The 26,825-nt window shown below is 32.0% G+C and overlaps 2 protein-coding genes across 3 annotated transcripts in view; one reads left to right on the forward strand and one right to left on the reverse strand.

The window, feature by feature from the left end:
* The window catches only part of Lnk (SH2B adapter-like protein Lnk), a 35,844-nt gene extending 13,831 nt beyond the window's left edge, over positions 1–22,013 (forward strand). The window contains exons 4-5 of one of the 2 annotated variants that reach the window (XM_089645375.1): positions 182–367; positions 18,894–22,013. In XM_089645375.1, coding sequence (XP_089501501.1) covers positions 182–367; positions 18,894–19,049 — 342 coding nt within the window. In that variant the 3' untranslated portion in view covers positions 19,050–22,013. Of the gene's footprint in view, positions 1–181; positions 368–1,755; positions 1,862–18,893 lie in introns of those variants that run through there. The other variant, XM_089645376.1, reaches the window with a different exon arrangement.
* Ogg1 (8-oxoguanine DNA glycosylase) overlaps positions 1–26,825 on the reverse strand; it is a 427,234-nt gene that overhangs the window by 275,143 nt on the left and 125,266 nt on the right. The gene's annotated exons all lie outside the window — the stretch shown is intronic.

Genomic DNA, 26,825 nt, shown 5'->3' on the forward strand with positions numbered 1-26,825 from the left:
ATTATTTTATAAATATATTTGTACAGCGCCCTTGCGGTGATTTTTCAGGAAAACATCGGTAATTTATGTTATTATTATTATTATTAAAGGTGATTTATTATAATGGATGACAGCACGTGGAACGTTCTCTGCGGCTAGAAGTGGCTACAGTTTATTATAACACGTGTGCTTGTGATTCCAGGGCCGCGCCAAGCACCTCCGCATGACCCTCAACGACATGGGCCAGTGCCGCGTGCAGCACCTCTGGTTCCCCAACATCTACGACATGCTGGAGCACTTTCGCCAGAACCCCATCCCACTGGAGAGCGGGGGCACGGCGGACGTGACGCTGACGGACTACGTCATCAGCAACCCGCACAACCGTCAGGTGATCACCTAATACACAGTCGTTATAAGAGATCGATGTTGTGGTTGTTTTTTCGTTTGTATTGTGTAATTTGACGAGTGCTTTTTCGTGAATTTTAAAATATAACATCTAACTTTTACCTAATTAACAATCCAATCGATGATTTCCCATATCGATGGCTTAGAGACAAGGTATTATTGTATCTTCATCATAGACATCCAAATTAATAGACAAGCCAATCGGGGAAAAGGGAACAAACCAACTAGGCAACGTGACCGTCCCACTTTTAGTGATAAGGCAATAAATGAATCTGACAGTATACAGGCAACTCTCATTGTAATATCACCATTCGGTCCTCGAAAATAAAATCTTCCTATGAATTACTAGTCCTTTTTACAATGGCGCGTGAATTACCCCACAATAATTAATTAATATTTTTTTACACTATTTAGTTTAGACACTTTTACAAATGTGTTACAATTTAACCACCTCACTCATTTTTAGCATCGCTACGCCAGGCTATTCATTTAAGAATAAATATTAAAATCTTGCACGGAATAGTCCCGCAATGGACAGCGCTGCGAACCTTTGCCCTACTTGTCTGGTTATTTCAATGTGTGCTCTTCGTCGGTCTAAGCACGTCTGATGTCTTAGTTTGTTCAAAGCATTCTCAAACACTCCCGGTGCCAATAATATGGTCATGTGGTTTGCCTCCAGCTCGTTAAAACCATACCCAGATTTCATGTTAACGGCAAGTCTTTTAATTTGGATGCCTATGGCCTCTAGTGAAGAGAGGGATTGTGCAAAAGAAATGTACAAGGGATATGAGAACTGAGTTAGTGTCGGAGTGAAAGAACAAAAGATATATCTGGAAGAGGGAATCAAAACGACAAATCGCTTCTAAGTAAACATTAAACTGTTTTTGGAGGGGGTCAAAAAGTCCCGGAATGGTTAAGAAAGTGGACTTGTGAATAAAGAACAAATTAAAGTCCCGGAATGGTTAAGAAAGTGGACTCGGGAATAAAGAATAAATTAAAGTCCCGGAATGGTTAAGAAAGTGGACTTCTGAATAAAGAAGAAATAAAAGTCCCGGAATGGTTAAGAAAGTGGACTTATGAATTAAGAAGAAATAAAAGTGAGATGGAAGAAATATTTTGAGGAGGTCTTGAGAAGCAACCCGAGTGGCGGTGATTCCAGATATGAATGATACCAAGATCAGCAAATAACCTGCTTTCGATTGACATTGAAATTGTTTTGTCTGTCTGTCTGTTAGTGTTGTTATTGTATTTAGCGCTAGCTTTTTTTTTATTGATTGTTGTAGATTAATTTCAGTGTTGTTCTTTTTGCTTTAATATTGTGTTGTCCAATTAGTGGAGTATCCTTTATAATTTTATTTATTTATTTTTTAGATGGCGATTCAATAATGCGAAGTGGTTCAATAACCCATGTTTCACCTTACCGAGCCCCCATTCATATTATTAATATTAGTTATTTGTTTGCTAAAGGATAATTATATTATTGTCTTGCTAAAGAACAATTAATTTTATAATTGTTTCGATAAAGAACAATTAATTTTATTATTGTTTTGCTAAAGAACAATTAATTTTATAATTGTTTCGATAAAGAACAATTAATTTTATTATTGTTTTGATAAAAAAACTATTTTATTAATGTTTTGCTAAAGCACTTTAGTTTGCTGAAGTATAATTTCTTTGTTATTTTGCTAAAGAACAATTATATTATTATTGTTAATTCTCTTTGTTTTGCTTGGAAACATTTTACAATTTCATTAATTTACCGAAGCACTACATATTGTTTTGCTTGATAATAATTTTACTAATTGTTTTAGTAAAGCACTATTAATTTGCTAGATAGTAAATTCACTGAATTTCTTTTACTAGGGCAATATTGTTTTGCTAGAGAATAAATTCACTGACTGGTTCGCTAGAGAACAATTTCACTGCTTGCTTCGCTAAACAATATTGTTTTGCTAGAGAACAAATTTTCCCATTGTTTTGCAAAACAATATTCTTTTGCTAGAGAACATATTCACTGATTGTTTTGCTAGAGAACAAATTCACTGATTGTTTTCTAAAACAATATTGTTTTGCTAGAGAACAGTTCGCTGATTTTTTCGCTAGAGCAATATTGTTTTGCTAGAGAACAAATTCACTGATTGTTTTGCTAAAACACTATTGTTTTACTAGAGAACAATTTTCTAATTGTTATTCCAAAATAGTATTGTATATTGCTAAAGAATAACTTTACTATTGTTTTTGCTTTATTTATTGTTCAATAATTATTAAATATGATTTGTCCAACTCTTATTTATGTTATAAACCATTTTGTTGTATTTTTAAATATTTTTATCAAATGACAAGACCAAATTTTAATTATTTCCAAGTAAGAATGATAAAATAAAAGGTTTTTTATTCATATCAATTCTTAAAATTAGCATGATGCTTTTGTTTTTGAATAGAAATGATTTAAAATACATATAATTTGAAATTATGATTGTTTATATTTGTAATAATGCTTTTGTGAGATCTTCAAGAAACCAATGTTGTGTTATCAGATTGATGTGTATTGGTTTCTTCCACTGAAGAGATAAATCAATAGAAGTGTGTAGCCAGTAGTAAGATATATTTTACCTTATTTCTGCAGAAATTCATCAAAAATTTTCAAATATTAACCTTTTGAACGCGTTAATTTGCTCCGTTTTATCTATACCCGTACGCGGTACATATTTTCAAATACCTATGCATGCAATTAAATGTCAAATTAAAGCATTCTGGCATGATTTATTGGACCATATAGACAGAACAGATTATTCTCCACAATATGAAAACAAATCCTCGTGTGTCAACACTCTTAGATGTTTATAAAAACAAAAACATAAAATTTCATACAAAGACGTACCGTATCTTTTGAATGTGGTCCCGCTATTCACTCGGCGTCATAAATAAACCACTCTCGGTGTGTGTGTACTTAGGCCACTGTGTTTATAGACACAAGTGGGACACCATGATCACTTATCATTCTTAGTTATGAAAAGTTGTGAATGACAAACTAGTACTAACGCCATCCGTTGACAAAAATGTAAACTAAAGGACTAAAAGGCGCGAAGAGGCGCACTTGGTTATCGATCTTTTTTTATGAAATACAATTTTATTTTTGAGAAATTCTTGTAGATGTCAGCATCGTGATAGTTCTACAAATGTCCAAGTGAGCAAGAAATACATTTATGACGAAAGAGAGCGGGAATATCGGCCGTCAAAGTTGCCGTATCAACTGTTGATACAGCCGCGTGTGAGTATAGACTTTTTGCCGTAACAACAGTTGATACGGCCGCGTGCAAAGAGTTAAATTACTTTCTTGAACTTATAATTCATTTCATTGGCCTGTCTGAGTTCTAGGAGTTGAAACGTCAAATTAGCGACGTAAGTTTTCTTTTTCGTATCACACTTCTAGAGATTGTCTGTTCTGTGCTTTTCACTTTTGTTTAACCCTGTTTATTCCTGTAGTGCTACTTATGGTTTTTAAGCCCCTTTAATTTTTTTTTTTTAAATATATATTTTTTATTAGCAAAAAAAGATACACGAATTACATTACACAATATTGAATATAGTACAGTTATTAATTACATAATATAAGTATTCGATGTACCCCCATAAATAAGCAGGGCTTGTGTGTATGCATAATACATACACATATCCTCTATCTAATGTAAAACTGTGCCAAACGCCAAACAGTAAATTGTTCTGGAGAGCGTTTTTCTGATTTCGTTTTTTTCTTCTAATGTATCCTTTTATATGTTTAACCGCTCAGACTTCTGGCATATTGACCGTTATATTTCATAAAGACGCTGTCTTTGCAATAAAATCCAAATAAATGGAATATTTCTTACATATTCAAATAAAACTGTCTTTGTGATGAAATAACGTAGCTGAATAAAACTGTCTTTGAAAGGTGATGAAATAACGTATATGAAGAAAACTGTCTTTGAAAGGTGTAAAAATAAAGTATCTGAATAAAAATGTCTTTGAAAGGTGATGAAATAACGTATACAAATAAAACTGTCTTTGTGATGAAATAACGTAGCTGAATAAAACTGTCTTTGAAAGGTGATGAAATAACGTATACAAATAAAACTGTCTTTGAAAGGTGTAAAAATAACATATCCGAATAAAACTGTCTTTGAAAGGTGATGAAATAACGCAAAAACTGTCTTTGAAAGGTGTAAAAATAACGTATCCGAATAAAACTGTCTTTGAAAGGTGATGAAATAACGTATACAAATAAAACTGTCTTTGAAAGGGGATGAAATAACTTATACAAATAAAACTGTCTTTGAAAGGTGATGAAATAACGTATACAAATAAAACTGTCTTTGAAAGGTGTAAAAATAACGTATCCGAATAAAACTGTCTTTGAAAGGTGATGAAATAACGTATACAAATAAAACTGTCTTTGAAAGGGGATGAAATAACTTATACAAATAAAACTGTCTTTGAAAGGTGATGAAATAACGTATACAAATAAAACTGTCTTTGAAAGGTGTAAAAATAACGTATCCGAATAAAACTGTCTTTGAAAGGTGATGAAATAACGTATACAAATAAAACTGTCTTTGAAAGGTGATGAAATAACGTATACAAATAAAACTGTCTTTGAAAGGTGTAAAAATAACGTATCCGAATAAAACTGTCTTTGAAAGGTGATGAAATAACGTATACAAATAAAACTGTCTTTGAAAGGGGATGAAATAACTTATACAAATAAAACTGTCTTTGAAAGGTGATGAAATAATCTTTCTAATTTTAACAAGTTTTAAAAATGGCTCACGTTACGTTTTTTTGTCTAAACACTGAACTAAATTTACGGATAGTGAAAAAGACACATTTTATTACACAAATGTATTATAAATATTGCTGTCACCCCACTTTTTTATCGTTTCATATTAAAATAATTTACAAAGTTTCATAAAGTTTTCTCAAATTGTGGTTGGAACCTTCAATTTCATAGAGGTGCATATTTTGATTCTTCTGTGGTTAATTTACATATTTGAATATAAAGCTTGATGTTTTCTGCTTCTAACACTGTTTAATTCATATTTCTAACTATGAACGTAAAGGAGACAACGATTTCTATGTGACCATATGAGCTGTTCCGAAAAGCCAACAAATCGACTCTGTTCGCAAAACCGAACCAATTAGCCAGAGGAGTTAACCTCTCAGACAAAGACTTTTATTTACTATGTGTTCCTTTGAGAACTGTCAAAACGTGATAATTTTTGTGTTATTTACGAGTTTTGCTAAAAGCTTCATAACTCACGTTTTGGGAAACGTAGCCTCATTCTAAAAAATGTTTTGGAAAGATTATGAAATCCACTATCGCATTGTGTTGTTATACGTAAATATTTGCGTTTCTAAATATACATTTTATGAAAACGTCAAAAATATGTAAAAATCGCTTACCATTATTTCAAAGCCGTGAAAAATGTACTTTTTTCTGAGTATCATAAAGAAATAACACTTTATATATTGAAGAAATATAATTAAAAACTATTAGTCACCTCAAAATATTAACCGTCCAAACTAAAATATTTTTAATAAATTATTTAGAAACGTAATAAATTATGAACGAACAAGATGACAGATTCAATCGGCTTAGATAATGCACCTCTACGTTCCATAGATATTCTTGAATACAGACGCGTAGCGTTATTCATTATCAATACTCTGTTTTTTAAATCATGGCAATCCGTAAACTAGTGATGGAAATAAATCGATTTTTGTAAAATCTCGCACGTTTACGTGAAAAGACGTTCTAATGTCTTGACCGCTATTATCATATTTACGTCTTTTGACGTTCTAATGTTCTGAGTGGTTAAATGTATTTGTATGTTTATTTTATCAATATTTTAAACAAAATGGACATTTAGGACTGCCTTTCACGCAAACCAGTCATTCTTTAGTGTAACATAATCCTAACCGCTATTGTGGCATTTGGAATTGTTTAACACGCATAATACTAATTACATATTATTATATATATACGTCTAAAAAGGCTTTTTACATAAAAGTGATACATGAAGAAAATGAAAAATAACAACATAGGAGAATATCTGTATTATACAGGAGATACTGACAGTAAATAGATGTAATCTATTGTAAAGTAGGTACAAAATACACACTTATAAAATTGTGATTACAAGTATGATGAGAAAATATTAAGAATTAATTAAAAAAAAAAAAAAAACTATGTATGAAGCAATATTAGTAAAACGTAAAAGTAACATTAAGTAAAAAAAAAAATTAATTATGAACAAAAAACTAAAAATGGACATTTGACGCAGTTTTACACTATATAGATGATGTATGTAAAAAAGTACATCTGGCACAGTTTTACACTAGATAGACGATGTATTACATTTTAAACATTTACAATATGATTCACACAATGCTTTATTACATAAGACATTTAAAAATTTAATAGTTTTATTTTCTTTCGCAGTCGAATTGAATAATGTGCAATATGTGCGGAGTTAATAATTAATATTTTAAAAAAACTTTGGACTCAAAATTGACATTTGCACCGTAATGTTATGAAGACTGTAATTTTTTTTTGTAAAAATTGTATATAAAATTTCGATCCTAATTTGTAAAAAATATATTAAATAATATTATATTCACTCAATTTTAAATTTAAAAAATTTTATTAGATTTATTATTTTACGGAAAAAAAAATTTTTGCAAAAGCCCAATTCATCGATATAAATTATTTATCGTCAATTAATATATTATTTTACTTACTTATCAGTAGAAATGTTGATTGTGAGAAAATATACTGACGGTCATTAAATGCTCAACATATACAAGTGTATAAACACTTATACATTTATAAGTGTATGAACATGTTCTTTTGCTGACAGAGGAAGCATGAGAGTGGACTGAACGCTTTAGAAATGAGATCTAAGAGGCAAGGGTGCGGTAAACTTTTGTACGACCGCCAACAAAATGTGGAGATCCGAAAAGAACGCAAGGCTGATATAAGCATAATGTTTACGATTAAGAGAGGGACGCTTAGATGATTCGGGTATGCAGAGCGGATGAACGAAGACAGGTGAAAGCAGTAGACGAAGAATATATATTACGCGGAAGTTACGTCCGCGACCAAGTGAATCAAATATTTGTGTCGGGTCAGTCGGAATAACAGAAAAGTATAGACGTGAAAACATTGCAAAAAATGTGTGCTTAGACAGAGTTATGTGACAGTCTATCATCTCTGCCTTGTTTCAGAAAAATAAAAATATAATATATAAGCCATCATCATTAGATTGTTAAGTGTTTATGACCGGTTAGTAGCCGAGATGACAATAGCTATAGGTTCCCACCCAGGCGTCGAGCGTCGAGCTTCTCTGCTAATTGAGCCCTCCATCATTGCACAAACAACATTTTCTGCTTGATGGTAGTAGGAGTTTTAAAAATATTGTCAGGTTATTCGTAACCCATAAAAATATTCTCAGGTTATTCGTAACCCATAAAAATATTCTCAGGTTATTCGTAACCCATAAAAATATTGTCAGGTTATTCGTAACCCGTAAAAATAAAAGGAAAACTTTCTTCCTGTACAGGGTTTTCCAATAAGAGGTGTTATTTTGAATAGCCCGCTATTTCGGTAGATGTTACTTTTGAAGCTGTCATTTTTTGACATTCGACAAGTAGAAACTACGCCATTAATACAAATGGAACGATACACGCTTCAACAACGCATTGAAATTATTAAAATTCACTTGAGTGAATCAAATGCAAATCATCATGAGTGATGAGGCCCATTTCCACCTCGGTGGCTTCGTCAACAAGCAAAATTGTCGCATCTGGGGATCGGAAAACCCAAGAGCTATTATTGAAAAGCCTCTCTATCCTCAACGTGTGACTGTTTGGTGCGTTTTATGGTCCGGCGGAGTCATTGGACCTTACTTTTTCGAAAATGAGACTGGAGCAACAGTTACGGTGAATGGATCGCTATCGAGAGATGATTAATGATTTTTTATGGCCGGAATTGGATGGTATTGATCTGGACAACGTTTACTTTTAACAAGACGGCGCTACGTGCCACACAAGCAACGAAACCATTGTTCTTTTACGATTGATTATCAAAATAACACCTCTTATTGGAAAACCCTGTATATGTATCGTATTTGAGATACACAGGGTGGGTGGGGAGATTGTACTCAGCATTGAATTATTATAATGTTTAGTTATAAATCTCTAAAGACTCTTTGCACCAAAGAATCTGAAAAGAAACTGCCATTTTATAAGTTCAATTTATTATAAGAAGTAAGATTAGGAAGTATCTGTTTATTTAAATAAAAATAGCTAATATTTTCCATAACATATGTAATCTAAATATGAAATAATTAGATTTTATGTGTGAAAAATCATAGAAATCAAACATCACCTTTTGTTTGCCGATGTGCACATTAATGATGGTTATACAATAGATATGTACGTACTTGAATCCCTCAGGCCTCTGGCATATTGTCAGTATTTGTGTGTATTTCCGCTTTGCAATAAAATTTTGAATGTATCCGAAAACTAAATACTGTTTTTGAAAGATGATGAAATACTATTATTTTTTAGTAAACTAATGTTTAAGACAAGATTTTTTATGCATAGCACAAAGGGTAACAATTATTTTACAAGCAATGGCGTCATGTATCTTTTATCAGGAGATTTTTCAATGTGGATGAGTGTTTCAGGCTAATAATTATTGCTCATAAAATAATGATGAAATACGTTTTCAAATTTTATTATTAAAAATAAATCATTTTTAAAATATTAAAATAATTCATGCAAACATAAAAATTGTTTTAAAAATGGCTCACTTAATGTTTTTTTCATTTAAGCCCCCGCATACCTAATTTCTACAGATTTATAATAAGTTTCTCGTTAACTCTTTAAGTTTTTAAGTTCCAAAAAAAACATGTGTTATTTTTTACGATAATATCTATACATATTTGTTACGCTGAAACGTTAATTATATGAAATTCCATCGATAGCAAAAAAACACAAAGACATCTCCGAGAATTATTAAAAAAATGTTTTGTTCTGTTATTTAATATGTTATAGGCATGAAAAAATTCACAGTGTATCTTTAAATGCAACTACGTATTTGTCTAGAGATTTTCGCTCTATTTCAAATGAGTCACCATTTTCGCTTAATTATTATCGTTTTTTTAATATTAGCGCCCTCCCTCTAACATTCGTATTTACAAATCTCCCTTTCAAACTATCTTTGAACGCTTACATTCACAATTAGTACAATTGCTCGGAAAGGATACAATTTCAACAATAAATTAAATTAATCAAACAAAATATCCATTCATAATCAGTACAATTGCTCGGAAAGAATACAATTTCATCAATAAATTAAATTAATTAAACAAAATATCCATTCATAATCAGTACAATTGCTCGGAAAGAATACAATTTCAACAATAAATTAAATTAATTAAACAAAATATCCATTCATAATCAGTACAATTGCTCGGAAAGAATACAATTTCAACAACAAATTAAATTAGTTAAACAAATTATACATCCATAATCAGTACAATTGCTCGGAAAGAATACAATTTCATCAACAAATTAAATTAGTTAAACAAATTATACATCCATAATAGGTACAATTGCTCGGAAAGAATACAATTTCATCAATAAATTAAATTAATTTAACAAAATATCCATTCATAATCAGTACAATTGCTCGGAAAGAAGACAATTTCATCAATAAATTAAATTAATTTAACAAAATATCCATTCATAATCAGTACAATTGCTCGGAAAGAAGACAATTTCAACAACAAATTAAATTAGTTAAACAAATTATACATTTATAATCAGTACAATTGCTCGGAAAGAATACAATTTCATCAATAAATTAAATTAATTTAACAAAATATCCATTCATAATCAGTACAATTGCTCGGAAAGAAGACAATTTCAACAACAAATTAAATTAGTTAAACAAATTATACATTTATAATCAGTACAATTGCTCGGAAAGAATACAATTTCATCAATAAATTAAATTAATTTAACAAAATATCCATTCATAATCAGTACAATTGCTCGGAAAGAAGACAATTTCAACAACAAATTAAATTAGTTAAACAAATTATACATTTATAATCAGTACAATTGCTCGGAAAGAATACAATTTCATCAATAAATTAAATTAATTTAACAAAATATCCATTCATAATCAGTACAATTGCTCGGAAAGAAGACAATTTCAACAACAAATTAAATTAGTTAAACAAATTATACATTCATAATCAGTACAATTGCTCGGAAAGAATACAATTTCAACAATAAATTAAATTAATTAAACAAAATATTCTTTCATAATCAGTACAATTGTTCGGAAAGAATACAATTTCAACAACAAATTAAATTAGTTAAACAAATTATGCATTCATAATCAGTACAATTGCTCAGAAAGAATTCAATTTCATCAATAAATTAAATTAATTAAACAAAATATCCATTCATAATCAGTACAATTGCTCGGAAAGAATACGATTTCAACAATAAATTCTGATGATAAGCTCAGAACCGAAAGGGCATAAGTCAACCTTGTTTAAATTTCAGAAGAAATTCACACTTGAATCAAATTTATCACTTTTTTAAAAATTTTCTTCTTTGCTTTGATATTTAAATAATTACTCATTATATAGTTTTTAGTACCTACTTTAAATTTTAACTCAACAAATAATAATGTTCACCTCCTTTAAGTAATCCTGTCGATTAGCGTATGTTATTAGTTTTTCTCGTTTGGCAAAACAAATACAAATCGCTTTCAATGCTAACCGTGTGTTTTTACCGCCATGTTAATCCTATGACTAAAGTTACTTGACGAGTAGTTACTCGACAGTTTACTCAGAGGTGGTTAAATACCCCCCTAAGCATTAAAATCAAAATTGGTACCTCCTGCGAATTCAAACTAGGCTTGCGTAATGCTGCCCTAAAGTTAAAATGATATTATAAATGCAGTATGATTATCTTTAATTGTTTCAAAATATAAATATTGATTGTGCTGTGTTCATAAAATGCAGAATGCACATTTGTATTTAAATAAAAACCCAGGAAAATGTCACTTTTAAGACACATTAATCGATTGTCCAAAATTAAAAGACAAAATAACTAGATCGCAAATACATATTGTCTAAACAAAAGTGTTTTTTTCTGTTTTCCTCGTCTGTGTTTAATTGACAATTTGTTATGTTTTATCTTTTTATTTTAGACAAACATAATATATATATATATTGGTGACCAGATAACTCATCAAAATGACAATTCAACACACCTATAAAAAGTGTTAAAAAGTTATGAAAAGTGATAAAATATAAACCAGGTTAAATAGGTTACATATGTAACTATTGAACCTAGTTTTTGTTTCATCACTTTTGATCATATTTTCAATGTGTTCATATTTTCTTAATATTGTTTTTCTTAAGAACTTTGCAAAATGCTACGGCTACGAATTGTTATTAATATTTTGACTCTTTTCGCATGATTTTTGAAAATTTTACGCATGCATATTGCCTAGTGTTTACTATATTAACTAAACTAAATCAAATTCTGTGTTAATATTATGTAGTTAATAATTTGTGTTTAAAAAAAATGACAACATAGAAAAATCTAAAAATGATCCAATCTTTTAATTTGAAGTTTTGATTGAAAACCGTTTTAATTTTTTTCAACGTTAATATCAATTACCTTCCATGTGGATTTGAATGGATACCAATGTCGCCACTAACTTAGTATAGTACATAGTCCCAGAGAGTGGGAAAGTCCAGGTGTCATGTTTACGCTTGCAAGAAGACTCCATTTTGTAAACTTATTCAAACAAAAAACGTGGCCCAATGAAACGAACAGAAGTACATGCAACACACTTCGGTGTACAAAGCGTGGCGCTCGAGTCTAGGCACGTAGCGGGCTACTGAATTTGACATATATTGGCAAATTACAGAGCTTGATTTTGTGTCCAGTTTGGGAGGCCGGTATAAGTACTGTACTGCTGCCCCCAGGAACCATTTATTGGATAACCAATACTTCTGCCGTAGCAGGGGTGCCCAGAGACATGTGGAGTCTTGGCGGCGACTACTTCTGCCCACCTGCTGCATGGCGGGCCTGATTGAGAAACCGGTTGATGAAGGCTTTTTGACCTTTCAAGCCAGACTCTCTCTCTCTCTCTCTCCTGGACACACTGACCCCCAGGTTCCTACACACCCCTCGTACCTTTTTCCTTCTGAGAACTTCCTCTCTTTCCTTTCCATAAAAAGAACCTCCACAAACTACCCCCTAGGATGACATAGGCTTCGAGGGAAATTATTCTCCTGTGTGGAGCTAATGTAAAAAAGAGATAATTATGATGAATAAGATATTATAAAAAAACTGTTTGGGATAAGGGAATATCACCTTGAGCGTGCTGCAATTAATTATTAGGTTTTTCTATGTTCTGTGCATCACATCCACAGATCAGTGGTTATAGTAGCTTTAAATGTACAGTTGTCCTAAGCTAGCGTATGTGTAAATTGTAGAAAGTGTTGTTTTGTATCCTCCATTCCACTGTGTATGTTTTGTATCCTCCATTCCACTGTGTATGTTTTGTATCCTCCATTCCACTGTGTATGTTTGTATCCTCCATTCCACTGTGTATGTTTTGTATCCTCCATTCCACTGTGTATGTTTGTATCCTCCATTCCACTGTGTATGTTTTGTATCCTCCATTCCACTGTGTATGTTTGTATCCTCCATTCCACTATGTATGTTTTGTATCCTCCATTCCACTATGTATGTTTTGTATCCTCCATTCCACTGTGTATGTTTTGCTTTGGTAGCTACACTCGTATATTATGTATGTTCCTTGTTTCGCCTAGTTAACTTTAAGTTTATTTTTTATTAAATAGTTTAAGTTAATTTAAATTTTGTAAAATGTATGAAATCAATTAATGTATAAATATTATTTATAGTATTTTTTATTATTATTTTGTATTTCCTCTCCCTTTTGTCGTCAACCGTGCTATACTTTCTCCATCCAGTTTTTTATGCCACTAACTTTCAAGTCCAAGTTCGCTGGGTCAATTTAAAGAATGTCCCAGCTGTGGCATCTTCTGTCCCTATGCGCGCCATAGAATAAACGAGATGGACTATATCTTTCGTCGAAGTAAAAATTAGGTAACTAAAAAAGCTTAGGGACGCTTAGGTCATGGCCGTGAGGGAGACAGCATGATGAATATTATATGTTTTAAAGAAATGGTGACATAAACATGTCGGTTTTTCATTTTACACGCTTGTTGTGTGTGGAACATTGGTTGTTTTTCAATTGCTTCGCGACCAGTATCTTTGGATACTGCCGATGGGCGTTTAAAACTCTTATTTTATTTACTTTAATGTTGTGTTACATTAAAATGTAATCTCTTAAAAATAATTAGCCGTAAGTACATGAATTGTGTAGCTATTTTCAATTTACTATATTAACCACTCAGAACATTAGAACGTCAAAAGACGTAAATATGATAATAGCGGTCAAGACATTAGAACGTCTTTTCACATATACGCGCGAGATTTTACAAAAATTGATTTATTTCCATCACTAGTATACGGATTGCCATGATTTAAAAAACAGAGTATCAATAATGAATAACGCTATGTGTCTGTATTCAAGAATATCTATGGAACGTAGAGGTGCATTATCTAAGCCGATTGAAACTGTCAAGATGTTCGTTAATAATTTATTGCGTTTCTAAATAATTTATTAAAAATATTTTAGTTTGGACGGTTAATGTTTTGAGGTGACTAATAGTTTTTAAATATATTTCTTCAATATATCAAGTGTTATTCCTTTATGCTACTCAGAAAAAGGTACATTTTTCAAGGCTTTGAAATAATGGTAAGCGATTTTTACATATTTTTGACGTTTTCATAAAATGTATATTTAGAAACGCAAATATTTACGTATAACAACACAATGCGATAGTGAATTTCATAATCTTTCCAAAACATTTTTTAGAATGAGGCTACGTTTCCCAAAACGTGAGTTATGAAAATTTTAGTAAAACTCGTAAATAACACAAAAATTATCACGTTTTGACAGTTCTCAAAGGGACACATAATAAATAAAATTCTATGTCTGAGAAGTTAACATAGTATGTATTTAGAGTCGCGGGCTTAAAAATTGATATAGATAATAATGTATGGGCATTTTCACAATATCGAATAAAGATTAGTCACACATCTGGATCCCTAGAGCCGCCTCTGCTAGAGAATGTCTTTCAAGCCAGCTGAGTCAATGTTACAACATGATGTAATACCGCACCTACAGACTAAATTGTTTAACAGAACAAATATTGTTGCAAGTGGTACTGTTTATTGACTAACAAATACGTAAATAATACCTAAAATAGCTTGTAAAACCTCCAATGCGACGAAATGTCAACTTTTTACAGTGTCCGGAAACTGGTACAAGCGAGAAACTGGTGAATCTATGTCACATGGAGAACCAAAAAATTATTTTGGAGCTGGGTGAGCTTTGACGCATTTTATTGTACTTGGTTTTACACACAGCTGGGCTGTAACAGATGAGTCTGCAAATAGAATTTTAAGTTGCGTTCAAAACACAAGACTGGTTTAAACTTAAAGAGTATTTCTGCATAAGAGTCCACGAGCTTAAATAATAGTTTTCCTTGGAATTTTGCAGCATATGGTGTGAAACTAGAATTTATACTCCACTCGGAACATGCAAACGGTTTCCTTCGAAATGTGCTGCAAATATAAATTAGAGCATGGAAATGGATAGGAGAATGGCGATTTATAGCTCAAATCTTTAATTAAATCACTTATAATTACCCACATACTGCACAATTTGTTTACATGAATTTAGACAATAGTGGGGAAATCCGTTAAGGGTAAACGTAACATACGCTATAACCAGAGATGTGCAAAATGGGTACCCAAAACCATTTGAAATGCAAAATGGAAATGGGTCAAAACTTTTCCATTTGAAAATGCAAAATGGTTTTTTAGAAAAGTATTTCAAATGCAAAATGCAAAATACCTATTTTCAAAATGCATTGAAAATGCAAAATGGTTTCTCAGGTCAAACAATTAAACTAATTTTAAATTTTTAAACAATTTTGTCATTTAATAATGGAAATCAATGTAGAATAAACGTATTACATGATGGTAAATCCAAAAATACCACGACTACAGATTATGAACCACAAAAAATTTGCGCGGGACTAATGTTGCCAACGTAAAAACATAGTAATCTAAAATTTAATATTACAGCGTCATGGCCCCATGTTCAATATTTGAATCAGTATTTGTAATGGTAACACTCAATTGCCAGGGCTCCTACCAGGGAGCAACTTGACAAATGTAAATTATCTCTCATAGCGAGGTTGAGGACCGACTGATATTTGGGGCTTATGAAAAAAAGATGAGTGGAGATAGTTGGAAGAATGTTGCAAAAAAGCATTTAAAATGGAAAATGCATTGAGAAAAGCATTTAAAATGCAAAATGGTTTTTAGAAAAGCATTTAAAATGCAAAATGGAAAATACCCATTTTGCATTTCCATTTGAAATAAAGCACATCTCTGGTTATAACCTACGCATTGATAGATGGCGTAAATTTAATTATTTTTTTACACCCGAACATACGTAAGGTGGATGACATTGGCAATCCAAAATCACCACTCTCAGCCAGCATGGAATTTTTTACCATTTTCTTGAATAGATTCAACGAACCTATAGTTTTTATATTTTCACCGAGCATATTATAAAGCAACGGAGCTTTATAAGAAAAACTCCTTTGTCCAAAGGATGTTCTGGTATTCACCAGCTGATACACTAAAGAAGAACCCAATCTGGTGTTGCGCACTTGCTGTGATCTTTTAGCAGTATCAATGTGTTTGAAAAATTTACAGAGAGCCTTATTATGTACAACTGCCTTATATGATAGTATTATTACGCCAGCGTCTGGACGGTTTCGGTCCTCTGATTGGTTAAATTCAAATCTTTTGTTTCGGTTAAATTCCGCATAGCCTGCCCTGATGGCCGACAGAGCGCACCTCTGGCGGCATAAGAACGAACCAAATAACTGACGCGAATATTTAAATATGCAGCTAACAAAACACATAATTAATGCAAAATTACTTGACCATTAAAAAGCGTTTAATAAGAAAATTTCTTCTAGAAGCTTATCACTTTGTGATGGCATTATTTATTTTATTAACCTTCCAGCGGGCGCGCTGTCGTAAAATTTACGACAAACGCGCCTTATCGCTTCCCCCACTCTTGCGACTTAGTTGTAAGCATCGAGCTTCGAGCTATGCTAGAGTCAAATCAAATGTCAAACATTTACCGCAAGATATAAATGCTTTTCTCAAAGTGAATGGTAGGGCAGTTGAACCGATAACAGAAGAAGAAAACAGAAGCTTTCCAAAATGCGGTGTTTGTCGGTTATGTGCACTGGATAAGAAAAGATCCTCAGCATCAATGAAGTGTTGCCGTTGCCAGTCCTTAACATGCAAAAACCATTCTTCAGTTGAGGTGGTTTGTAAAAATTGTAAGGATGAGAATATTGATTCTGACTAAATAGGTGGATACAATATTTTGTTTTGAAATATTAACATGTTTAGAGTGTTGCTTCGTTTTTTTTAAGAAAGTCAAATATATTTTTGAAGTGAAACTTCTTTACGCGCGTCATGCAATTTCGAGGACCGGAGTAAAACCGACTCATGACCGAAACGAAAATGCGGGTACCCCCACCACCGATTAAAGTTCATTTGATCTAGTCAAAGTTTTGAAGTAACATATAAATGCTTCTTAGCTCATCCCGACAACTGGCGTTGGTGGTGTAATGGTCAGCATAGTTGCCTTCCAAGCAGTTGATCCGAGTTCGATTCTCGGCCATCGCACATTATTTTTTTGTTTTTAACGCCTTTTTCATTCAATATCTTATTTTTTAGTAGGTCAGAACATTTTTTAAAAGAAAATAATATTGCAAAATAATAAAAACACTTATCTCACTGTGATAAAACATTACTCCGCTAGAGCGCGCTTTGCGTTATTGTGTTGGATTAAAATTATTATCTAATCCGTATATTATGATAATTGTATTACATTTATTTAATTAATTTATTTATTTCGATAATATGTAATAATTTACAGAAAAAAAAATTAAAACTATCTCCCTCTGATAAAATATCCGTTCGCTAGAGCGCACTACGCGATCTTGTGTGGGATTCTATTTCTGTACATTGTACATTATTTTTAAAAATATATTATATTTTGGGTGTGATGTAGGTAACATTATAAAACATAACAAGCTCTCATATTTTCAGAACCTACATAATATAATCAATTTATGCGGCTTTGCTTACAGTTGGTGCTCAGCGTGGTTGGCTTTCAATCAGTTAAGCGAGGTTCGATTCTCGGCTGTGGCATTTTTGAAGTGAAACCTTGTTGAGGTGGGGGAGCCGCTCACGAACGTTCTCTCTCTTCTCTTCTTTCCTCTCTCTCAGACACCAGCGAACTGCGCCACGCCAAGCATCAGCTGAAACTAGAAGTTTCACTTCTGTCTTGCGTAGGCTTGACACACCCACTTTTTTTTTTAAGTACTGCCTATTATGATTTTTCATATCCTTAAAGAAATTCCCTAACGTTTGTATAAAGAAAACACCACTTACATGGAGAAAACTTGATGACGTAAAATTTACGACAAGCGCCCGCTCAAGGGAAATTTCTCAACGCGCCCGCTGGAAGGTTAAAACACAAATAACTTTGTTTACATCACTTTATTATATAAAACCTCTACATGTTTCATGAACGAAGTTCACCTCATCATTAGTAAGTATATACTGAAGTCAAAAATTAAATATAGATTACAATTGGAAAGAAGAAGTGGAAGGAGGGGGGAGGGGTAAGTGTGGGCGGAGTTTATCAGAATTAAGAATTACAATATCGTTAGATGGGAAAGACCAGTTGAGTGGGAAAATATTTAAAAGAGGGTTTTTAACTGCTAGTTGAGATAATTTTACTTTCACTATATAATAACTGTGACGAATACAAATGAACCATCTATGAACTCTTAGATTATAACGAAAGTTACGTTTACCTTTACAGAACACGATAACAGAAAGGTTAGATTTATCGTAATTTATTTTTGGGGTGCTATGCCGTGTTCGAAACCTCTTTATTTGTCCAGCGTTTCGCATAATTTCACAGTGTCCATCATCAGGGGAGATGTACATAATACACTGATGGTGTACACTGTAACGCTGTTCGAAACGTTGAAACACCCCAAAAATAAATCACCATAATATTCTCAAATCATATCTAGGTACGTTGGATATTTTTTGCTTTGTAACAGAACGGTTAACATTGTATGATAAAATAATGCATAATTTGTGATAATAAATATATTTATAATAAAAAATCGTGTAATCATTCCTTTGGATTGGCATAATTCTAGTTGGGGGCCATACACGGGGGCGACGTGAGGATGCGACGCTCTGAGCTGGAGGCCCTGTGGAGCGCCGCGCGCACCAACGAGAGTCCCCCGGGCCCCCCGGACGAGGAGGCAGGCCAGCCCCCACGCGCCGTGGACAACCAGTACAGCTTTGTGTGATCATCATTAGCAGACACTTTAATATAACAGATTGCGAGGAAATTGATGGTTCTAACTGAAATAATCATGTTGTGGCTAAAAAAATTCTAAAACAACCCTTCAAGGAAATATAGAAATTTAATAAAACTTGAAAATATACTATGGCAACACTGAGAACACCGATTTTAGAAGAAATTATAATAGATTCAAATGTTATGTTTATCATAACTTCCAAATCTGACAGATTGACAAATTAACTCAATTTTTTTAAATACGTCTATTTGCATTTCACTTTTGTTTTTGGTAATTAATAAACGCAAATATTGGACGTGGAAAAATAACCCACTTTCCGACATCCGACTGAGACGAAACTCAGCAGATAGAATCGTTGTCGATGACAATACATTCTGTCAACTTTAGGTGGCAATCATGCACACACACACAAGGAAATATACACATTTCTCTGAAATTGAATGATATTACAGCAATTAATATATGAAATAAATGTCGGTAGTACCCAATCGTAATTTGGCTCAGTTGTTGCGGTTGACTCTAATCCCTGGGGAGGAAGGTTTAATCCTCAGTCAAACCAAAAAATACATATATATATACGCATATAAATGAATCTTTTAATAAAAAATAGATGTATTATAATAAAAAAACTTTGTTTTTTATGGTTTAATTTTTTTTCTGGAATACCTTGACAGGTTATTTGAATTTAATACTAAAGTATTTTTACTACTTATCTACTGTCAATAAGTCATTTTGATTAATTGCAGTTAGAACCTCACCACTGTAACGTCGCTAGATTGAAGAGATTGTTTTTATTGTTATACGTATTTCTTTACTTTATTTTTTATGCATCCAAAGTTAACGTTAATTTATAAGTTTGTATTTTGTTATTATTATATTGTTATTACGAGGTAACTGCATCCGAATTTAATAGTTAATAAACTTTTAATTTGGTATTCTTATAAAAATAAGAAAACCAAAGAGTTTAAATACCTACATGAACAGAGTACAGCCGGTAATATAGAATTAAATAAATTTTAAAATTTATTAAAACCATAGATAATATTTTGAAATCATATTTGGGTTATATAACATGGAGTAAATTTTTTTGTACTCTTTTTTTTATCTTGTTCATCGAAACATTGTTTCAAATTTCAAAGGTAAGTACTTTTCAATGCCCAAAAATTCATGACTCAATTTGCTTTGTGTAGTGCTAATGTTGTATAGGTATTAATTGCAGAGAGAGTTGATGCGTGTACGTTACTCCACTTGCATACAGCATATTTCAAACTTATTATTGTTGACTTCAGAAAAGAAAATTCCAGTGAAATTATAAAATTTTATTTTTATGGGTACACTTGTCCATTTTTCGCTAAAAACAATTAGTAGGCGTAAGCAAGACAAAAGGCTATTTCGCAGTGATGTTTCGCAAGGACATCACTGTCAGAAGAGTGTACATATGCACCAATACACACAATCCTAGTATGTGTCAGTCGCTTCAACTCTCATTGTGCAATATATACTATATTCATTGAGAAGATATCATTTAAAAAAAAAAAACAGAATGAATTTAGGAACAACTTAAAAAAAAAACTTATTTTGAAGGTTATGAAAAAGTTGTTTCTGAATATTCATTAAGACTTTTAAAAAGTCAAGGTATCCCATATAAATACACATCGGATATGTTTATTCGAGACACTATCTACAGGGTTTTCCAATAAGAGGTGTTATTTTGAATAGCCCGCTATTTTGGTAGATGTTACTTTTGAAGTTGTCATTTTTTGACATTTGACAAGTAGAAACTACGCCATTAATAAAAATGGAACGATATACGCTTCAACAACGCATTGAAATTATTAAAATTCACTGGAGTGAATCAAATGCAAATCATCTTGATGAGGCCCATTTCCACCTCGGTGGCTTCGTCAACAAGCAAAATTGTCGCATCTGGGGCTCGGAAAACCCAAGAGTTATTGTTGAAAAGCCTCTCTATCCTCAACGTGTGACTGTTTGGTGGAGTTTATGGTCCGGCGGAGTCATTGAACTTTACTTTTTCGAAAATGAGGCTGGAGCAACAGTTACGGTGAATGGATTGCACTATCGAGAGATGATTAATGATTTTTTATGGCCGGAATTGGATGGTATTGATCTGGACACGTTTACTTTCAACAAGACGGCGCTACGTGCCACACAAGCAACAAAACCATTGATCTTTTACGATTGAATATCAAAATAACACCTCTTATTAGAAAACCCTGTAGGTTATAAACCAATTTCATTAGAAACTTTGTTTCCATTCAAAAAGGTAGATGCCAAAAATACGGAAAAAATTAGTTGCAAGATGATATTGTTAATTCTGAATTTGAAATATGAGATTGACAAATACAACGTTTAATAAATACGTACAAATGGTCAAGTTGATTAAGACGTCTATCCCGGTTCTGTGTCTTGTTCTGTTTCATGTTTCATACAGATTTATTATTATTATCTTCTTCTTCAATGAGAATTAATTTAGTTATTATTTGAGATTTTCGCGGCCAAAAGTATTATATAGCCATTTGCTCTTCCTCCATCTTTAGCCGACATTTCTGACAGCACTACAGTATCCATCATCGACATCTGCCCCGATGGTGGACACTGTAACGCTTTCCGAAACGTTGGCTAAATCCAAAAATTAATAAGGATAAAGAATAAATTTTATTTACTGTTTGTGTTAAGTATGAAATATTCGATATTAATAATTTTTTTAATGTTTTATAATTAATCATTTTAATTATTTTGGAGTGAGGAATAGTTATGCATTATTATTATTAAAAATAATTAAACATTCCCCATTTTTATTGTAATTTTAAGTGAATAACGTTTATAGTTAATTCTGACACAAGTACCATATTATGTATGTACCATACATACGCAATAGGTATTTTTGGCAGTTAAATAATGTTGCTGCATTATTTTATTAAAATAATTTATTACTTTTGAAAGTAGATAGTACTTACTCCATAAATGAAATTAAATTTCTTTGTTATTATTTACACTTTTATTAAAGATATGTTTTTAAAGAATTTTTATTTTTGTTTTTTATGATTTGATCGTTGTGTCTCGTTAAATCAAGGGTTTTATTAAAGCTGTGCATTTTTTACCATCCTGATTTGAATGTTACTATTTCGCATATCGTCTATCTAGTGTAAAACTCTTCTAAACAACATTTTTTTATTTTTTTTCTGATCATTAGATCATATCAATCAATTTACTAAAAAAATCATTTTTACGTTAAATTGACACTGAAAGTTAGTCATAAACGACAATCTGAGTAATATTGTAAGTAATTTTTCGAAGAAAATTTCTTCTGAAAGCTTTTCACTTTGTGATGTCATTATTTATTATATTAAAACACAAATAACTTTATTTACATCACTTTAATATATATCTTACCTCTACATGTTTCATGAACAATGTTCACCTCATCAGGAGCAAGTATATACCTGATGAGGTGAACATTGTTCATGAAACATGTAGAGGTTATATATATTATATGCCTTAAATGTTATATATATATAACCTCTACATGTTTCATGAACAATGTTCACCTCATCAGGATCAGGTATATACTTGCTCCTGATGAGGTGAACATTGTTCATGAAACATGTAGAGGTTATATATTATTAAAGTGATGTAAACAAAGTTATTTGTGTTTTAATATAATATTGTAAGTGTTTAAATTGTGTTAAGCACATAGCACATTTTTACATTCACATAAATAATACATTACAATCTTGCTTTTACGGTGACCGGATTATCTCATCAAAATGACAGTTCAACACACCTACAAAAGTGATATAAGTGATGAAACAAAAGCTAGGTTACATACGTAACTATTTAACCTAGTTTTGGTTTCATCACTTTTAATGACTCTATATCACTTTTTAAAGGTGTGTTTAGTTGTCATTTTGATGAAATATTATGGAGCCATATTTCGGATACTTTACGGAAAATGAATTTTAAAAAATTACTCCAAAATATTTAACAACTGAATTGTCCCATTGTTTTTTTACATGTTGGAGATGGTGCATTTTTATTAAGAATATTATCTTTGTAAATTTGTACACATGGTTGAAGTACATATAATGTTTTTAGTTTTCTGATGTTAAGAGAAGTTCCGATTAATATGTACATGATTTAAATAGAATTCTTTTTAATATTAATTTTTGTGCTACGATAAGCTGTTGTGTTTGTTTTCCACCCAAACCTATAGTGCCATATTGTATTATTGATTGGCAGAAAGCAAATTAAGTCATTCTGAGTAAATCTTTATTCAGTATATGTCTTAGACATCTAAAGATGTATGTTGGACGGTTCCATGATAACGCATCAAAATTATAATTGAACACACCTTTAAAAGTGATGAAACAAAAACTAGGTTAATTAGTTACATATGTAACATATTTAATCTAGTTTTTGTTTCATCACTTTTCAAAACTTTATAACAGGTGTGTTTAATTGTTATTTTGATAAGTTATACATTCACCATGTTGGGCATCTTATAGTATGTTATTTTAGACATGTATTTCTGTTATTTTGAAGTTACTGTTGAAATTTTGCATGTAAAACAATCTTAAGGCGATGCACTACGTTGTAATTCAAAATCATGTGTTTTTGGTTTGAAAATTTGGTCGCCTAGAAATGTTTCAGATGCTTTAATTAAATACTGCGAGTAGAATACATCTTGGCCTTTGAAACAATCTAGTATTTTTTAGATAAGTCTTTTTATAAGCCCAGAAAAAAATAATGTATAAGGCCTATGAAAACTGCTTTAAAGTTCAAAATCTCCTACTTACAAACCCATTTTTGGCTATGGTTTTATTGGTTCCATTCTAACTCAACACAGTGACTATTCAACACACTTTTAAAAAGTGATATAAAGTCATTCAAAACGATGAAAAAAAATTTTTTTTAACCTAACCTACTTAACCAAGTTAATAAAATTTTTGTTTCATCACTTTCCATGACTTTATATAACTTTTTAAAGATGTGATGAATTATCATTTTGATGATTTATCCGGTCACTGGTTTTATTGTATAATGTGGCAAATTAAATTACTTATAAAATGATCGAAAAACATTTGAATATTTATGCCTGAACATCCACAAAATAAAATAAAAGGCACTTTTTGGATGTTTGTTTCTTGCATAAATCAAAACAGGTGAATGGTGTTAAGCGGGAATTTAAACCTTATCGCCATCTACGTAAGGTGTGTTATTGATAGCGGCTCGATTCAAAATATTACACGACGTAGTGCATCGCCTTAAACATCACAATGTCAGTTAGAATTATGTAACGCTAAAGCATGTCTGGTTTTTGTGAACTGCTTAAGCCAGTGCTAAAAGCCTTTTTTAATAATGTTGAAATGAATATACAAATATATTTAGGCTTATTAAACGACGCACTAGAAGAAAACATCTCAACCTCTCTCTCTAGTCACACTTTTAGTTGAAAAAAATCAGGAAAAATGCTCCCCTGGACAATTTAATTTTTGTCGTTCAGGACAGTTTTAAACTAGATAGATGATATGTGATTCAGACTTTTACTTTTCTGGATCTGGTTTTTGCGATGTGCGTTCATCGGTGGTCAACGTACGAATGGTGTCATAGTGTATTTAAGACATGCTGGAACCAAAACTACCTAGTTCACAAGGCCGGAACACTGAATAAAATCAGCGTCTTAACTTGTATGAGAACCTCCAACAATTTTCGTTTTTGATTTTTTTCTCTATTTATTAAAACTGTAGTGGTACACAACTACTAGAGTCGGACGGTGTCGGGTACCACTTAGTACACAGTAGGACACATCTTAGACCTTCGCAACAGAACATTTTAAAAGAAAAATTAAGCTACATTTTTTTAAGGTTCTCGTACAAGTTAAGAGGCCGATTTGATTCAGTTTCCCGGCCTTGTGACTTAGGTGGTCTTGTCGTGGTTTGGCTTTAACGTTAGGGCATGGATGTCTATCTCTTCTGACGTCAGCGGTGATTTGATTTTTTATATTTTCACATATTATTAAAAATTCTTACTCATTTTCTATTGATAATATTTGAGAAAAACTGATATTATAAAGGTATTTTTTTTATTTTTTTTTTTATTTTATTTTTTTTTTTTTTTTTAGCATTGGTATGGAATGGCCAGTTAGATCACACTTTGGGGAATAGCGATGAAGCGATGGCAACACTTTCAGATTATCTCTAGAAGTATGATCCCCCGGCTTGAAAGAAATCTGATGTCGCCAATTGCACACAGCTTCAAATTTAGCCGTTATGTGGAAAAACAGCGTTATATGAAAACGTGTGTTCTGAGATATGTTTTGTGTATTTCAATCAATTATTACTATTTTTTTTTATGTTTCTGGCTTTCCCCCTTCAAGGGTGTTCAAGGCATTATTTCAAATAATCTATTAATATTTCACAATTTTTGAGTACAATGCATATAAAAGGAAAAAAAAAAACGTAATTTTTTTCGTTTTACTAACAAAAATTGATAATTGATAAAATTTTAGACAATTACAATATATTAATGAATAACACAATGCAGAAATAAAACTTTATCATCATAATAATGACTAATCTGCCAAGCGATGATAGAACAAACCATCAGTTTCAATTAAGTAATGGCCGACTTGTATTGAGAGCGCGCTACCGGCTATCTCCACAGGTCTTGTACTGTCATCTGCCGTTGAGAATTTAAAACTAATCTGCCAAGCGATGATGGCACAAACCATCAGTTTCAAAAGTAATGGCCGACTTGTATTGAGAGCGCGCTACCGGCTATCTCCACAGGTCTTGTACTGTCATCTGCCGTTGAGAATTTAAAACTAATCTGCCAAGCGATGATGGCACAAACCATCAGTTTCAAAAGTAATGGCCGACTTGTATTGAGAGCGCGCTACCGGCTATCTCCACAGGTCTTGTACTGTCATCTGCCGTTGAGAATTTAAAACTAATCTGCCAAGCGATGATGGCACAAACCATCAGTTTCAAAAGTAATGGCCGACTTGTATTGAGAGCGCGCTACCGGCTATCTCCACAGGTCTTGTACTGTCATCTGCCGTTGAGAATTTAAAACTAATCTGCCAAGCGATGATGGCACAAACCATCAGTTTCAAAAGTAATGGCCGACTTGTATTGAGAGCGCGCTACCGGCTATCTCCACAGGTTTTGCACTGTCATCTGCCGTTGAGAATTTAAAACGATTTTCGCTATGAATGTAATTGGACGTATGGCTCGTAATTTGAATGGTTCTGCCCAAAACAGTGTTATTTCGATAATGCTGTTTTTTCACATGAGGGCTTAGTTGATCATCTGCTCTAGAAAGAATTTCGACATTTGAAAATATTTGGTCAATTTTACTAAAAGGAAATATTGAGCAACCCAATTCTATTGCCTTATATCTTCAGTGGATGGGTATAATCGTGATAAAAAGACTTAAATTGAAAATTAGCTGAAAACCTTTGGTCAAATATACATATAATATGGACAGGTAATACTCACATTTTGTTTAAAAAAACCACTTTGTTGTAGTAAGATAACAATGATAAGTAAGTATTTCAGTTTCCATAAATGAAAAATAATGCATTTTAGTTATTTCCTTAAAATTAAAACCGATTGTTAACTTGGCGGCCATTGTTGTTGATGTCAAAAATTTTAGGTTAGTTTAATTTTTTCTCTTATTTTACACAAAATATAAAAAACACTTTGTTGTATTAAGATAACAATGAGAAGTAAGTATTTCAGT

The sequence above is a fragment of the Hesperophylax consimilis genome, chromosome 22 (assembly GCF_061612785.1).
Source record: "Hesperophylax consimilis isolate HC1 chromosome 22, BYU_Hcon_1.0, whole genome shotgun sequence".
NCBI lineage: Eukaryota > Metazoa > Arthropoda > Insecta > Trichoptera > Limnephilidae > Hesperophylax > Hesperophylax consimilis.